Source organism: Crassostrea angulata, chromosome 10 (assembly GCF_025612915.1).
Source record: "Crassostrea angulata isolate pt1a10 chromosome 10, ASM2561291v2, whole genome shotgun sequence".
NCBI classification, from domain to species: Eukaryota; Metazoa; Mollusca; class Bivalvia; order Ostreida; family Ostreidae; genus Magallana; species Magallana angulata.
In genome coordinates, this window is record NC_069120.1 from 24,963,182 (window position 1) to 24,981,364 (window position 18,183).

The 18,183-nt window shown below is 32.9% G+C and overlaps 1 protein-coding gene across 1 annotated transcript in view; it reads left to right on the forward strand.

Moving 5' to 3' along the window:
* LOC128165080 (sushi, von Willebrand factor type A, EGF and pentraxin domain-containing protein 1-like) overlaps positions 1-18,183 on the forward strand; it is a 37,785-nt gene that overhangs the window by 19,000 nt on the left and 602 nt on the right. The window contains exon 7 of the mRNA XM_052829288.1: positions 17,540-17,746. Coding sequence (XP_052685248.1) covers positions 17,540-17,746 — 207 coding nt within the window. The remainder of the gene's footprint in view (positions 1-17,539; positions 17,747-18,183) is intronic.

The following is an 18,183-nucleotide window of genomic DNA, read 5'->3' on the forward strand; positions in this document are numbered from 1 at the left end:
AATGAATTGCAGAGGTAGCTTCAGATGCAGAGCTTGATCTCCATCATCAAGGATGCTAAAAAATATATCTTAGTTATTACAGGTCCTAACTTCACCAAACTTGAATGGATGGTGTGTCTTATGATACAGATGCACCTGACAGGCATGGATGCTGAATCTAAGCCATAGGTTGCGGATGCTGGAGGAGGTTAAGGTTTTAATCGCTAGTGCCCTCTGATGATGATATCTTAGTTATTACTGGTCTGAACTTCACTAAACCTGCATGGATGATGTGTCTTATGATACTGATGCACCTGACAGGCTTGAATGCTGAATCTAAGCCATAGGTTTCGGATGCTGGATGAGGTTTAGTTTTTTGGAACAGGTCACATGTTTTATAAATGACAGCTTGCATAGTTGATTAAACTATATAATAAATGAAATGCAGAGGTTGCTTCAGATGCAGAGCCTGATCTCGATTATCAAAGATGCTCAAGAAATCTCCTACCTCACTCAAACCTGCTCAATAGATAGATGTGTTTGTTGATAAATGATATAACTTTTTCCTATGATATAGTATTGTATGATATGAAACAATATTGTTTAAAATGATACAATATAATATCATATGTTATATTATAAAAAGTTATATGATTTAATATGATATTGTATCAATTTTTTTTATATTTTATGATATTGTATCATGATATTGTTATGTATAGTATTGTTTATTATGATACAATATTGTATAATATTATATTGTATTATTAATTTGTTATTTTATTGCATGAAAATATTCAATAAAATATTGCAAAATATAATATTGTATGCTATGATACAATTTTGTATATTCTATCATATTGTATCATGCGATATTGTATAATATGATATTGGTTTCTGTTCGATAGAATTATATCACATGAAATTGTATCGTATGATATTGTAATATTATATAATATTGTATCATACAATATTGTTTAATATGATATCGGTTTATAAAAAGGATATATAGAGAATAATACATACCCTTTTCCATATCGCAGCTTGTATCAGCCCGAGACTCCAATATCAGCCTGAGGGCCGAAGGCCCGAGTGATGATATTGGTCGAGGGCTGATACAAGCTGTGATATGGAAAAGGGTATGTATTATTATATTTATTACATACTTAGTAATAAATTTAAAAAGAAAACCCATCAAATTGAACAAATTGATTATTCATATAATTTGAAAAAGTATGGACATGTACATGTATTTAATAAAAATATGAGTTCTTCTTGTTTTAACAAACATGAAGCTACAGAACAGAATTTCATCAGGTTTAAAAGTTGACTGCTTTAAAACATTTGCTAGCATTTGAAGTTTTTAACTGCACTCAAAAATGTCGACTGTAACTGAAAATGTTTCATTTTTCGTCTGTAAACATGCAAAAATGCCGTAGCGAAAAAGGGCAGAGGAGTTCCGCAAGGGGTGTGATACGGATCCGCATCAGCCCTGGAGGGCTGATAACCTGTATCAGCCCCGGAGGCCGATACGGATTATGTGATGTCATCTGTACCACATGTGCAAAAAAACCTGTTTTTATAACTAAGTATGTAATAAATTATCATATCACATGAAATTGTATTATAAAAATATGATATTGTAATATATATTATTGTATCATGTGATACAACATGTATAATATAATATTGTATTATATAATATTTTACTCTATCACATAATATTGTATCATTTGATATGATACATTGTTTTATCAAATTATATTGTGTCATATAATACAATATCGTATTATGCATCAAAAATGATACAATATTATACAATATTATACTATATTATACAATATAATATTATATGTTTTAATGTTATGATGTATTATGTAATATGATATTGTAATATAAGACAATATTGTATTATATATTATGATGTTGTATTATGTGATCAAATACAATAATGTATAACACAACACAATGTCATATCATACGTTACAATATCATATTTCATAATTGTTTATTACAGTATTTTATTGTATTATATGATATATATTGTAAATTTGATAGGATGCAATATTTAATTTTATATCATTGTATTGATAAACATATGAAAATATGATTATCATGCAATTTTTTTAACAGATGATATACGATATTGTGTCAAAACAGAATCCGTGAATATCCAAGATCATAAAGTATGATTTTCATATAATATGATAAAGGTGGTCTCATAAAGGTGATGTCCCGTCTCGGTGAGCTTTGTAATCTGTGATTTCTTATGTTTCTTAGGTAGCTGAAGGTTTCGATAAATGGCCAAGCGAATAGATTTTAATCCTGTCAGTTTCAGCCGCTGTAGATTTCGAACGATCAATAGACTCTTTCTATAGAGCTGTGAATTAACTCTAAGTTTCCATAAAAAATTCCTTTATATATATATATATATATATATATATATATATATATATATATATATATATATATATATATTAATTAGTTTATTTGTTTGATACCTAGAAGAAAAGATTTCTAAAGATTTCATAATTTTTAGTTTTAAAAAATGAAAATCCCACAGGAGGGGAAAAAGATGTCATATCTATGTTTCCTTATCTTACAAATGCATAATACTAAATTTTGTCAATATTGGATAAGCCGTATGTACCACATATACTTGTCTGTATTAAGTCAGATATTTTCGTGTAGAAAATCTAGTGAAAGTTACAGGACTGTGATCGGACATGATATACAGTAAGAAATATTTTGCATGCAAGAAGAAGTTAGCACTTAATGACTTAATTTCTAGAGCGATAGGTTTGGCTAAAGCTCTCTTAAATGCTTTTTTTTCCTTTACTAATTATAGCAGGTTTTGAAGGGATTGGTATCTTTATAAATCTCTCTTAAATGCTTTGATGTCCTTTATTAATTATAGCAGGTTTTGAAGGGATTTGTATCTTTATAAAGCTCTCTTAAATGCTTTGATGTCCTGTATTAATTATAGCATGTTTTGAAAGGATTGGCATCTCTATGATGTTTAGTTTCAATTGTCTCATTTTGTCCTTGTTTGGATCGTACTTCGCCAAGAGAGTATAGTTGATTAATTATTTTGAAATGGTTGTAATCCTCTAGAGTCCCCTAAACAATATAATTTTCTTGTAGCTCTTGTTAAGATTAACCAACCAAATGCCTAGTTGAACAAGTGCTCTCAGGGTGATCCCTAAGTTGTGGTATAACTTATACATATCTATTCTTGCTGATCATTTGAGGTTGTTATGATTTGATCAATGCATGAATGAATGTTCCTGAGGGCATCCTAGTATATGTTTATGTAAATGCCATCCATGTCATCACCCCTCATCCTCTCCAAACTTAGAATTGATCAAATAAGTAAAAAAAAAATTAAGATTTTTTATTTTAAACCATATATCCTCTTGTTGGTTATAAGTCTGCCAGCAATTTTACTTTCAAAAGTTGCACTACACTCTGGTGATCATTAAAACCAATGAGCTTCTAAAGTTGTGAAGGGCTCACAAGTAAAATTAAAGTCCATGCATTGCCGATCACTGTGTGTACTATTATGCTTTAAGGTTTTGAGCTTATTTCTTATTTCAGGAGAGACATTCTTATGGGGCAAATACACCAACATGTATGTTATTCGTGATGAAAAAAATACTTCAAATTTCTGTTCCTTCAACATATATGTAATGCGTAAGTATATTCTTATATACCCTAAAAATATATAATTATTTCATATACAAACCAACGCCCTTTTTAAAGAAGAAATTAAATGGGAATCAGGCAAACAGAATGAGGAGTTTTTAACAAATCTCCAAAACTAAAATTAAAAGTTTTCCATTAACTTTTTCATATACAGTACCCGCAACGTAATTTTTATTACTCTCTATTGCTATTCGTTTTCGTCCATCGTTGTGCTACGTTCATCGTCCCTCAAGCGTTAACAATTTTATATTTTTTACTTCCTCTTAAAAGCTACAAGGCTGATTGTTACCATTTTTGGTTTGAGGCATCTCTATGGTAAGAGGAATCTAAATTGACCACCCCCGGGGCACCACAAGTGGGGCCAAATATGCATACAAAAAACAAATTTTCAAAAATCTCAACTTCCACAAGTGAGAAAAAAAACTGGTTTCACGGGTATAATGTCTATGAAGCCCTCTACCAAAACTAGAGAATAGGGGGTGGGGCCAATATGGCCATATAGTAAAAAATGTATTAAATCTTACAAAATCTTCTTCTCTACTAGCTCCTATGTATATTTGTTAAAAACTAAATGCATGATTATGATGTCCATGAAGCCCTCTACCAAAATTGTGAAATTCATGGCCCCTGGGTCAGGGGTTATGGCTCTAGGGTGAGGCCAATATAGCAATATACCGGTAGTTAAAATGCATTAAATCTTTGAAAATCTTCTTCTCTACTCCCATATATACTTGTTAAAAACTAAATCTTCTACTGTGGAATCATTAGATTTCGTGGTGGCTCAATTTTCGTGGAATTCGTGGGTACCTCTTATCCACGAATTTACATCCTCCACGAATTAATAAATTGAAGTAATAAAGTCATGTTTCCTTTTGTAGATATAAGAGAATACACGAAATTACGTCCCCACGAGCCTGTAAAATTCTAGCAATCCACGAAAATTGACCCCCACGAAAATTAATGATTCCACAGTATACTCCCAAACATGTGGGCAAAACACTGAATGCATGGTTATAATGTCCGCTAACTCCTCTACCTAAATTGTGAAATTCATGGCCTCTGGGTCAGAGGTTCAGAACATTAGGGGGGGGGGGGGAATATGGCAATATAGTGTTAATGCATATAATGTTTAAAATTTTCTTCTCTATTCTCACACATCTGTATGAAAAACTGACTTATAATTATGTTAACCAGGAAGTTCTCTACTAAAATTTTAAATTTTATGTCCCCAGGAGTATGGGTTTTGACTCTAGGGCAGGGCCAAAATGGATGAATTTGTGTTAATGCATATAATGTTTAAAAATTATCTTCTCTACTCCCACACACCTGGAAGGAAAAATGAATCCACGATTTTGTAGACCAGATCTTTAAGTTTTTCTCCAAAATTGTAGGTTTCATCGTTCTTTTTGAAAGATTTCAGGCAGGGAGGTGGTCGTCAATACAAAGAACTACGAACGCTAACGCCCGTTTCCCGCCTACATTTTACATCCAAATATTTTAGAATTTCTTTGAGATTTTCAAAAACTTAATGCATGGTTAAGATCTCCCTCGCCATTATGCAATAAATGTATAAATTTTGTTCTGAAACACAGATACTTATACAGGGCATATATACCAGTAGCAAAGCATGGCATATAGAGGCTGATAAGTCGTGCAATGATAGTAAAACGTCGCAAGATTACTGTTGTTTCATCAATATTCGTTGAATATCAATTTTCGTGGATTTCGTTTTTGAGTTCATCCACGAAATTAAATGTTCATTGAAATGCAACTTCTATTAACATTTTGTATTGCTTGGATCATTGGCCACAAATTCACATATCCTTGAAACTGTGATTTTCACTTTCTCCACGAAAATTGGTACCCTTATATATGAATGAAACCACAGTACATGAGACACGTTGAGCAAAACAGACGCATTAACACCAGCGATTTATCTTACGATCTTTATAAATCATGTATCACTCTTGCGAGTACACAAAAAATTGTAAAACATTCATACTAATGTTCGTGCGTTGCACTGCGATAATTTGGATCGCGTTAAGTCACGTCTGAATAGTGTGCAAATAGGATTCAAACACGATATGATAGGATTAATGCACGATTGAACAGTATACACGCACGATACAATAGGCTTGATACACAATACCATAGGATAGGATTGTAAAAAAATAACGTTGCGAGTACTGTACATGTACTAGTATTATGTAATGACAATAGTTAATTTTGTGTAACCAAACGTAGGGTAAATATGGTTTATCATAGAAAGAGTGATTCATTTTGTTAAGTGTTTTGTACAGTTTTACAATTAAGATTGCTCACTACACCTTGAAATATTTTCTCAAATCAGCAGAATTTTTTTTGATTGTGATTGATATTATAATGGATAAGAAGTATCTTAGTCATATAGGCAAAAAATGTGCAATTTTGGATGAAAAATTACATTTTCAAAAATTTAGTTCAGTAAACATGAACAAAAGCTCCAGGCGGATTTGAACTCATGATCTGCAGTTCAGAAGCCCAATACTTTAACCATGCACTTACCTATGACGATAAACAACCTTGTCGAAGGATATAAACTGTTTTACAAAACATTTAAATCGCCATCTTGTGACTAAGTGTCTTAAAAAGTATAAGTCTAGGTGTAGTGAGGTACCTTAATTCGCCTGCCTTGGATGTATGGTTTTAGTAATGTGCATCCTTATCAAATGCTAGAAAGAACAAGTGCACTTAAGCTATAGAGAATGGGCCCTTTTTCAGTGCCGTTTATATGTAGAAAATATAAAAAAAAATTTCTTTTTTCTCGTAATAGTTAAGCACTCATGGATACTTCTGATTTATATGCACGCTTAATTTTACCAAAATTAGCATACAATGTAAAAAATTGAGGATTTTTAAATGCCTATAAATAATCTAAATCCGGAAAAATCGAACCGAACCTACTTGAATTGTGTCTATTTAAATTAGAGGGAGGAGACATTTAAATCAACATTGCTCTGTTGGTGGATCGATTGGCGCGTTTGCTGAATTATACTTTATGTATTATTTTACGTCTGAAAAAAAATCGAATGAAGCTTTGAAGTTGCATATTTCCATAATGACAAACAAACATTCCTGACCATACAAAGATGATGGAAAGCGATCTAAAACGTGTCAATGTTTTACAGTGAGCACATTTGACAAACGTTTACCTGGATAGAAACCACGTGATTGTTTGAAAAATTTATTCCATGCGTGAGTTCAAACATGGGTCACGCAGGTAATAGCTTTCGCTTGCTATAGGAAAAACCTTGAAATTTTCATACGTTTTTCATTTTTTAGGTACCAGCCTAACCGAGTACAAACTTCTTACTTTCACAGGAGTTTTCTAAATGTATAATGCGTATTTTGTCTTTTCGACACGTTTGTACTCGGTTAGGCTGACAGTAAACAAAGGCTTTAAAATGAATGCCTGTCCTCGATTTACTATACAAAATCAAGAATGTCTGCTGACCCCTACTATGTTTTAAAGCTTCGTGCTTTTTATAAACAATAAATTCAGCGCTAAAACTTGTTAATTCTTATGGAATAGATATAAATAGATAATGTTAGGGGAAAAAATATGCTTAATTTGATTCTTTATTTTTTCACTTTTTACCGGGGCCCATAAGTGCACTCGTCCTTTAGAAAGTTTAGATGGCTAAAACATTTATAATTGCTACCCTTTTTCAATAAAAGTAGATATATTTTAATAGTCAAAACTTATTGCATTAACAAATGAGATACAATCACATTATACTGGCATATGTGCATAGGAAAGACGCCCCAATGTGGTGACAGTATATGCCAGCAAAATGTAAAAGTATCCCCAAACCAGGGTAAATTAGCCCCTTTCATTTATGTATTAAAATTGTTTTCACAAAAAAATTACCTGCAAATTACAATGTTCTTAACAGTCAAGATTACCGTTTGCTCATAAGTTTTTGTGCATATAATACACCTGAACAATGTTTTCTCCCTAATTTTCAGACCCAAAATAGGAGTGTGTATTATACATACATGCAGAGGCGGATCCAGCGCTTACGACTGTTTTTTGACATAACGTCACATGTATGATATTTTGTGAATAAGCAAAATCTTTCGAAAAACTCTTGCGTCAAACTTACGTCTACGATTAAACGTACGACCATTAAACCCGTATGAATCACCACAGAAAACATTGAAAGAAAAATTCCAAGAAAAAAAAACGTTTATTGTAACGATTTCACAATTCTGAACTTTCATAAGAAAGTACGACAACATACATATTCCCCACAAAAGATTTCCAAAAAGAGATTATTAAATTGTCAAATGATTCGTGTGACTTGATCTCAAGTTTCCACATTATTAAAGAAGAATGATATTCGATATAAGGTGTGAAATACGCCAACTGCAAGCATGCATGATAAATCAGAACATCATATTGCATACCTGTTAACCCTCCCGCATTGCGCGGGAGACTCCCGCAAAACGGCCCAAAAATCTAAGATCTCCCGCATCCAACCTATCTCCCGCGCGGGAGACAAATTTCTCCCGCAATCGTATTTGTCTTCTTCCCCATACCCCCCCCCCATTCTGAATCTTTGCATGCAAATTTCAACAACCACTGCGGGTTTTTCTCTGATTTTGAGCTCAAAAAGCTGCTGTGTAGCTTGAATATATCAAAATCCATCCAAATACTGTCTACCGTGATCATAGTATGACATGTTATAGCCCAGTTTACTTTTTACGATTACTTCCGGTTTTGACTTAAATCAGTTACGTATTTTGTTATGCATAGGCCTCATCAAAAAATTAAGTGAAAGCTTAAAATATCTTGATTTTACTCTGTAACACCAAAGAAAACAATAACAGCCAGTGGTGTCACTGAACAGGTGCACAGGTAAAGCACCCAAGCCACGTGCAGTGAGTCGTGACTAATTCTGTCTGGCCAGCACGGTCGGTAAAAATCAAAGTGAGTTTGGAACAGAGTGTTTATACAAGCTACAGATAAAAGTGAAGCTCGAGGAAAAAGTCACAAGAGTTTTTAGCTCACCTGAGCTGAAAGCTCAAGTGAGCTATTCTGATCACTTTTTGTCCGTCGTCCGTCCGTCCGTCCGTCTGTCCGTCCGTCCGTCCGTCTGTCCGTCTGTAAACTTTTTACATTTTGAACTTCTTCTCTAAAACCGCTTATCCAATTTCAACCAAATTTGGCACAAAGCATCCTTATGGGAGGGCGAATATAAATTGCAGAAATAAAAGTCAGATCTGTATTCAAAGCGGAGAAAACCTTGAAACTGTAAAAAAAGGGGGGTGCATTTTAAAAAATCTTCTTCTCAAGAACTACTGATTCCAATTCAACGTTGTTAAGCATAAATTATCCTTATGGGAAGGAAAATATAAATTGCAAAAATTAAGGTCTAATTATGTTTCAAATCTGAGTTATTACGAAAATAATAATAAAGGAAAGGCGTGTTTCAATCAGTTTAATAGCTTCGGATTCGGCATTCGGTAAAATGGGTAGACAAGACTTGGCCTGGGCAAAACAAAAGATTGGCAGTTATTAATCTGCCAATCTCATTAAAATTTCAGGATATTTGATGGACCAGTATATTTGTATTTGCTGTAAATATTGCTGCAAAATAATGCGTATTTGGAATTGACGATTGCCGATCTGCCCCGGCTTTTATTTTGCCACGGCCCAGGTTTGCGTACCCATTTTACCAAGACTCGTATTCCATACATCTAAAACGAGGTTCTTTGTTTAAAGCAGCCATGACATTATACGAAAAAGGGTCGATCTGACTATGATGAATTTGCTTGTTGTGCAACAGTTCGCGTTTTGAAACATGCAAAATGTATTTGTGCCGATTTTGTGAAGTAAATTGAGGCTAAATATTTCAATGCGTTGACAGTTTTCACACATGACGTTGGTGTTAACTTGTTCTGATTTTCGTTTCGTTTTCATTATTTATGCTTTGTAACCTGGGAACTATCGTCTGTATTTCGTGATTTTTACGTATCAAATCAAACAGAGACTTCGGTAAATCAAACAGTTAACTGTTTACCTGCGCAAATTAAGCAAAATCTGATGTATCAAAAAAGTACTGAAATACAATTCATTCTATCGGTAATTCGGCATTATATTTTGCGTAATGGTATATTAATGCAATAGGTTTTGTTGAGATGCTCGGCATTTTCTCGAGTTTATTCAGTTTAAATAGAGTTTGATATCGCTGTCGGAAATATGTAGGTATATACATGTACATGTATATATATGATTCATTTCGAAAAAATAAATTGTGTTCTTTATTTGTTATAGTGCATGTTTCTTGTGTTTTATATAATTGTTTACAATTTCTATTTACTAACCATATTTGAGTGTTAAGCTTCGAATTATAAGCAAGATACAGAGATTTGCTCACAATTCTATGTTTGTACACAGATCTTAAAAACTAAAGATTAAAAAACTAAAAAAATTTCAATATTTATTAAGAAAATTTTCAAAGTCTCTTCTTCCAGAAACCAACTTTAACAACTTATTGCATTGTAAACTTAACCTTTTTTAGCTCACCTGAGCCAAAGTCTTCTCAAAAACTATTAGGCCAGGAAAGCTCAAATTTGAGTGGAAGCATCCTCAGATAGTGTAGATTCAAGTTTGTTCAAATCATGGTTCCCGGGGGTAGGGTGGGGCCACAATAGGGGGATCATGTTTTACATAAGAATATATAGAGAAAATCTTTAAAAATCTTCTCAAAAACTATTAGGCCAGAAAAGTTCAAATTGAAATGAAAGCATCCTCAGGTAGTGTAGATTCAAGTTTGTTCAAATCATGATCCCCGGGGGTAGGGTGGGGCCACAATTGGGAGATCAAGTTTTACATAGGAATATATTGAGAAAATCTTTTAAAAATCTTCTTCTCAAAAATATTTGGCCAAGAAATCTCAAATTGGCATGTAACCATCCTTAGGAAGTGTAGATTCAAGTTTGTTCAAATCATGGTCCCTGGGGGTAGGGCGGGGTCACAATGGGGGATGAATTTTTATAGATAGAAAAAATCTTTAAAAGTCTTCTTCTCAAAATTATTAGGCCAGAAAAGCCCAAATTTGAGTGGAAGCATCCCCAGATCGTATAGATTCAAGTTTGTTTAAATAATAGTCCAGGGGTAGGGTGAGGCCACAATGGGGGATGAATTTTTACTTAGGAATATATAGAGAAAATCTTTAAAAATCTTCTTTTTAAAGAATTTTTGGCCAGAAAGGGTTTAAACTTGTGTAGAGGCATCCTCGGGTAGTGTAAATTCAAGTTTGCAAAATCACAGTCCCTAGTGGTAGGGCGGGACCGTGATGGCGGTTTGAATTTTTACATAGGAATATGAAGAGAAAATCTTTAAAACTATTCTGGGAAAGTGTTCGGTTCAAAACTCAGTACTTAGTGTGAAAGCAAAGGTTATGCAGATTTAAGTCTGATGAAACCATGATTCCCTAGAGAAAAATGGGGCCATGAAATGGGGGGAGGGGGGGGGGGGTATATAGGAATAGAGACAAATCTTCTTACAGGTACAACAACAAAAGGGGCTTGGTATTTACCAAAAAATAAGAGGTTGATAAAAATTGGCAGATTTTCAATTTTTTTTTTAGCAAGATCTACTGTACTCAGTTGTCAAGATATTTTGATACTGTAATGCTAATTTGATCAGAATTAAGGCAATTTTTGCTCAGGTGAGCGATGTGGCCCCTGGGCCTCTTGTTAAAGTTTATAGTAGCGGTACTATGAATTACAGGGATATGCTATAGACATTACAACAGAGATCATTTTTAAAAAATGCTGGAGAAATACATGTTGTTTTGTGAATAAAAAATCTATCCTATATATAAGGCAAAAAATAATTTTAATGAATATTATTTTCTGGTATTTTCTCAACTGGGTTTCACTGCAAATTCAAAATAGGCAAAATAAATTTTCTGTGTTTACCCTAGATGTCAGCATGCAGTGATGGTTCAATACTGAACAATAAGAAGACTTATAATATAAATAATATAAAAAGTGGCACTATTGACTTCTTGTTTTGTACCATGCAAACAAAATAATAGTTTTCTGAACATGTACAGCAACACAAGTTGTAATTGCACACTGGTAGTCATAGAAATGATAAAATTTAAAATGATTGCAAATGCATTAATTACAATGGTAAAATAAGGTATCTAACAGTATTTTTAATATATATTTGCATTTCACGTGAAAAAACGTCGTTTACGCAAAATCTCCCCCTTAGCCAAGTTGGTAAGGGGGAGAATCTCCCACATAGCAGCTTTGAAAGGTTAACAGGTATGATATTGTCCTCTCTGATATACTATATAAGGTTAAGGTAAATGCCAGGTGTTGGAATCATTAACAAATGTTTATGATACTCATTCTTTAAAAGTACATTTAGAATATTCAAATTTTGGTTCAAATTGTCACAAAGTCAGAATTGTATTTTGCAGTCCTGTTATGAAATGCTGTATACCGTAATCCGGTGAATATAATACGCACTTTTTCCCCAGCATTTTTTACCGTGAGAAAGGGGTGCGTATTATACATCCCTATAGGATTTGGACATATTTTTTCCCTAGCTGAAGCACGGGGTATCATACTGCTGTATTACCTATGCTGTTCACAGACAGGACCGATACCCCGCTATACATCGTAACATTCCTTCATTTATCACATATATATTATTATTTAACCCTTAGGAAATCATTGTTATAGCATGTAATTAAAGAAAATGTATACTTGAAGTCTGTTAATAAATAAACTGTTTCAAAATGGCCTTTAAAAATTAATTTGAACTGCCTATTCTTTATCTCCGTGTACGCCGCCATTACAGATGTTATTAATAGAATGCGGACTTGGATGGCCACGTGCTATTTGTAACCGATCTTTGAAAACAGCTTGCACATCATTTGGCTCATTTTTAACCATTTTCATGTAATGCTAACTGATTTATTGCAAATAATTATGAATATAAATAATTCTATAACCTATTCCGTTAATCGAAGCCATTGAAACAGTTGTGCTCCCCCACCGCTAACGCTTGACACCTTGGGTATCTCAGACACCCCCCTTAGGCTATAAGTGTACTATACACAACACAACTATTTGTGCACATATTTTATTATGTTCCAGACCTATAATTGATCACTTTGATCATCATCGGAATCATTTAAGAATTTAATTAGGTCCGTTATCTCCATTCCTGTACATCGTCCGTTTTTCACTTCACATGGATTGTAATGACTAAACAATTATATAACGCTTGTTAAAAGTAGTTGATTTTATTTACGGTAGAATATTTAATACTAGTTCTTTTTAAAACATTGATTATGAATTAAAGATATTACCGCGATGTATTAGTTACAATAAATCCGTATCTAAGAAAATATTGTTTTTCTTATTTCCGGTAGCGTATTCCCGCGATGAAGTTGAGCGTGCATACAAAGTATAACTGCTTTGTTGATACTCAGGATTACCGTTTGGTCATTTTTTAAATGCGTATTATACATCCAAACAAGCTTTTTTTCACCATTTTCAGACCCAAAGTGGGGGGTGTGTATTGTACACTACTGCGTATTATATTCACCGGATTACAGTAATGAATGTGAATCGTCTTTGGCACCTGCTGAAAATTGGGTAAATGTAATTAAAAATAAACTTTTTGAAATAGGTCTAGGACATAGATGGTATGAGCAGGAATATATACATTGTGCAACCTTTTTTCCTACAATTAAGCAAAGAATCATTGATCAATTTATTCAACAACTTGTAGAACAGATTAATTCCTCATCTCGATGTTATTTTAACAAGCATATTATTGATAAAAAAGGAGGGGGGTTCCAATTGATGAAAATCAATACATGCAAAATTCATTATTTGTTAATAAACAAGGCCTTTTGAATGTTTTCCATGCGTAAATTTAATAAACATTTATCACTTCGATATCTATTTCACATCTATTCTATAATATCAGAGTGCACTGCCATTATTAAGCATTTTGGTTTAGGTAAGGAAGATTGCATAATTTCTGGCCTTAAAAAAACCAAGTCTCCAGCATGAGAACATGCGTCTATACTATGCTTAATAGAAAGAAACACTAAGAAACCAAAAATAATTCAGACTTATTACGACAAGCTATTATAATCAAAGTACTGAAGTACTGACGGGAGTTGATTTTATCGATTATTATTAATTTTAAAATCAACGATATGTTATTTTGCATGGCAAGTAGTTTCTAATCTGTATATGAATTACGCACATTTTTATAATATGAATTCTCGAACTTTTCCGACAAGAATTTTGAGAAAACCCCATATGAATCATGTTGTGTAATATTTAAAGATAGAATTCCATCAAACTATGTATCAGTAATACAGTGAAACTTCTCTAAACCGGCAGACTGCCGGACCGGACAAAATGGCCGATTTACAGGGGGTGCTGGTTTACTGAGGTTTAGTTAAAACCAGCCATTGTCAAGGATATTATGTCTCTGTTCGATCCATTTATATAAACACAATACATGTAAAGATATATACAGGTATAATGCTTTTTGTAACTTACAGACAATAATAAGATTTGATTTTTTTATATTCATTGTAAAAATGAATTATGCATATTAACATAATTACAATTACAGTTAATATGTAAAAGCATTGCGAAAACATAATCTCAAAGATAGAACACCAACTTTGTACATGTACGTGTGTACAAAGTCATATGTCAAATTTCCTTTGAAAGGCATTTATATCATATTGCGTTTACATTGAAACTGTGATAAAATATTTTAGTTTTGAAAACATCTGAAATGAAATTAAAATATTTTTTTGTGTATATGTAGAATATAAAATCACAGTAGATAAAACATTTTAGAATGTCTTATCAAGAATTTGTTATCTAAACATTTTAGCCGCTTGTATCATTGACTCGACTAATTGCCGAGTTCTAATCTTTACTCAGTGTAGTATAAAATAGAATACAATAACTAAATACGAATCAAATCGATGAATTAAAAAATAAAATAAGAATAAACACAAAAACACCCCACGGTTTCTCAGTCATTTGATATAACAACATTAATTAAACAACTCGCTATAAAACCATATTCAGCACGCGTAATTAACACTTATCACACTAACACTCTGTCGAGTCGGTGTACCTGCTGTTTGCACACCTTCTGTCAATTATACGGGTGTCTCTGCCCTCTGGCTATAGGCAGCTTTTGTGAGGGTATATTTCACAAGTTTGTTAAAGACCGGCCGACAAAAAAACGGCCGGTGTCTGGTATTCAGGGGGTGCCGGTTTTCTAAGGGTTTATATATAAGAAATGAAGAGAGAGCTGGCTGGGACTTTTTAAATCGGCCGATATTGAGGGGGTGCTGGTTTTCAGGGGTGCCGGTTTTGAGAAGTTTCACTGTAGAAATAATTTTAAAAATTGTACACTTCTGGAACCAAGCAATATTGAACTCTAGTCTCGTTCAACCAGACGCTCGGCTGTCTCCGTTAATCTCCGACTACTCACTGTTTGTTGGAGATTAACGGATACAGCCGAGCGTCTAATTTGAACGAGACTAAATTGAACTCTGGCGTAGGAATACATAGGACTACAAAATATATCTAAATTGTTCCTACTATTTAAAATCTGACTATTTTTAAGGTATTTATAAATACGTTTCCTTGAAAATTAATGGTTCAGCATACAGTACACAGAATTTATCTAATATTTTCAATATCTCAGTCTTGTCAGCGGTGATGATTTGTGCTTAGGTCTAAACACTGTTTCAGTTTCAGTTTGCCAGAGTAACTGCATAGGAGAGTTCATTAAAATCAACTCCCCCAAAATTAGGAATTTCTGTCATCATTTTAATGTGATGGGTAGTTTGAACTGACTTGAGTTTTACCAACATTGAAAAACTGTAGTTCAAGTAGTGAGAATATTCAGATAGATACTTTATTATTTACAAGTACAAAATATGGAACCGCTTAACAGACAAACTTGAACAAAATCACAAATTACAGTCAAACAAACATGGAAACAAAATGCAATGTTAACAGAACATTCCCATAAGTGAGATGCAGTTCCAAGTTCTCTTTAACTCAAAACAACATCAAATTAACTTACCGGGTATTTGTATGAATTTGGACTCTAATCATAATTATGCAAACTAACCAGATATATACATATTTAGAAGAGCTAAATTATAGTTTAATATATTAAGATAACAAAACAATGTATACGTATTTTTATTTATCTATTACAATGTGGCTGTAATACTGTGTGTGAATTTCTTTAGTAATAAAAAAGGGGGGCGGTGGAGAGGGTATAGCCTTATTTACTTACATTTTCAATTTTTGAACTGCATGGTAAAAAATAAACACTTATATGGTCAGTTTGCTTAAAAACGCATTAAAAAATTTTTATATAATGAAAAAAATGTGGGTTGGCAACCTCTTGTACATTTTTTTGTGTAATCGTTAAAAACCGGACTTAAATATTTCAAATAATTTCAATTTTAAAAATGTTTAGATTTTAAATATTTATTTTATTGAACTTTGGATATATTAAAATAAACATTACACATTTTAAAAATGATACAACTTTTCAGAAATACATTTTTTATTCTTGAAACATTATTTTTTTATTCTTTAAACATTCTTTTGGTTATTGTTTTTTATTGACATTTGCATTAATAAATTCTCTCTCTCTTTCTCTCCTCTCTCTCTCTTTTTCAATGAATATTTGGGTAATTTTTTTTAATGTTTTTGATGTTTAAATTCTGAACTATTTATTGATTTTGATTTCTATCGATTGCCTTCTTAAATAAAGGTCTAAATGATAGGATATGACAAAAATGGGGATAGTTTATTTGTTGAATAGATGGAGCATGTGTATTACAATTTACAAGCAATAGTGGTCCCAGGAAAATTGGAGTGACCTCTGTATAATGGGTGCGCCACATCATCGGTCACTAGTACAGATGCGATCTTATTCAGGAAAGTCTTGAAAAGTTGTGCATTTTCATAATGGTTTACATATAAACCCCTAGCTAACACGATATTTTGTAACATTATTACCGATTCTTGGAAACAAAACAAGAAAAGGACTTTCTTTTGTGTTTCATGTGGGTATGAAGGTACGGTATAGCTAGCATTCCAGAAAAATAGCATAACTTGCATAAGCGGGTCGATGTTTCTTTGTACTTTTTGTATGAAACGAAGTAAAACTTTTCTATCATAATTAAGTTAATTAACTAAACAATACATTTGAAAGCAACTGTTAAAAGAAAAACAAATGTGCGTACTCGTACTTGAACGTCAATTTACTCGAATGCTTAGTATCAGTTCAAAACTGTTATGAACTATTATCAATTTTTTAAAGAGATAGAGCAAAAAATACAATGTAGATGTATTAGAAATCTGTGTTTTTAGTGACACTGCTAAGTTTATTTTTTTTTAAATTTTCCACATGTTTACTTATGGATGTGAACACCGGATGCCGATGGGGAGTACCTTTTTCGATAAAAAAAATCATTAGGATTTTTCATCTTTAAGGAAAAAAGTTCAAATCTATGAAAAACTGGACTGCTGTTTGACTTTGAGGGATCAAGGGTTTTTAAAAGATCAAGAGTTTGAGAAATGAAGACTAAAATTGCTTATAGCTATTACTTATATAAGGAAAAAATGGGACCAGAGACTCACTTTGAGCGATCAAGCAACTAAAGTTCAAGCCATGAAGATTTACCTGTATGTTAATTTAACAATTAGAAAAATTTACATTGCTCCAGTGATCAATGTGGTTCATATGCATCATGTTCTTTCTTTGTAGGAGAGCAGTGTCCAGATCCTGACCCTCCACATCTAGGTACAAGGGCCTGTGAGAGGAGCTACAACCCTTACTTTGGATGCACCATTGGGTGCACTGATGCCAATCGTAGGATCGATCGGTACACACCTAATGTTTACACCTGTGGACCCTCAGGAGCTTGGAACCCATCCAACAGAAATATTCCACTTCGTTTCCCATCTTGTGGATGTGAGTCATAGGATAAATACCTGTAGCTTACAAAATCAGAGTAGAGAATGTACTTCTGGCAGTTGAACTGTCTTTAAGACTGGTACTTAATTATTTGAGCTGTTTTATTGGTTAATTAAATTGCTGTTGACATTGGTTGCCCCTTATGAGCTCTTTATTTGATGTTGCTTCTCCAAGTAAAAAAATAATAATAGTGTCACAATATGACATTAAAGTTATGTTAACTTTATCTTTATCAGTTACTTTTAGATCGTCTTTTTTTGTACAACCAAGCAGATTCATTAATTCTTCTAAATATTCTGAATTTTTTTAACATATGAATTAATAAAATTGGTTGCCATGGCAACCAAGGTAAAAGACATTATAGACCCCTTTACGATAATTGCAGTACTGCTTTCTTGCAGGGCAAATTGATATACTTTGCCGAAATTTTAGAA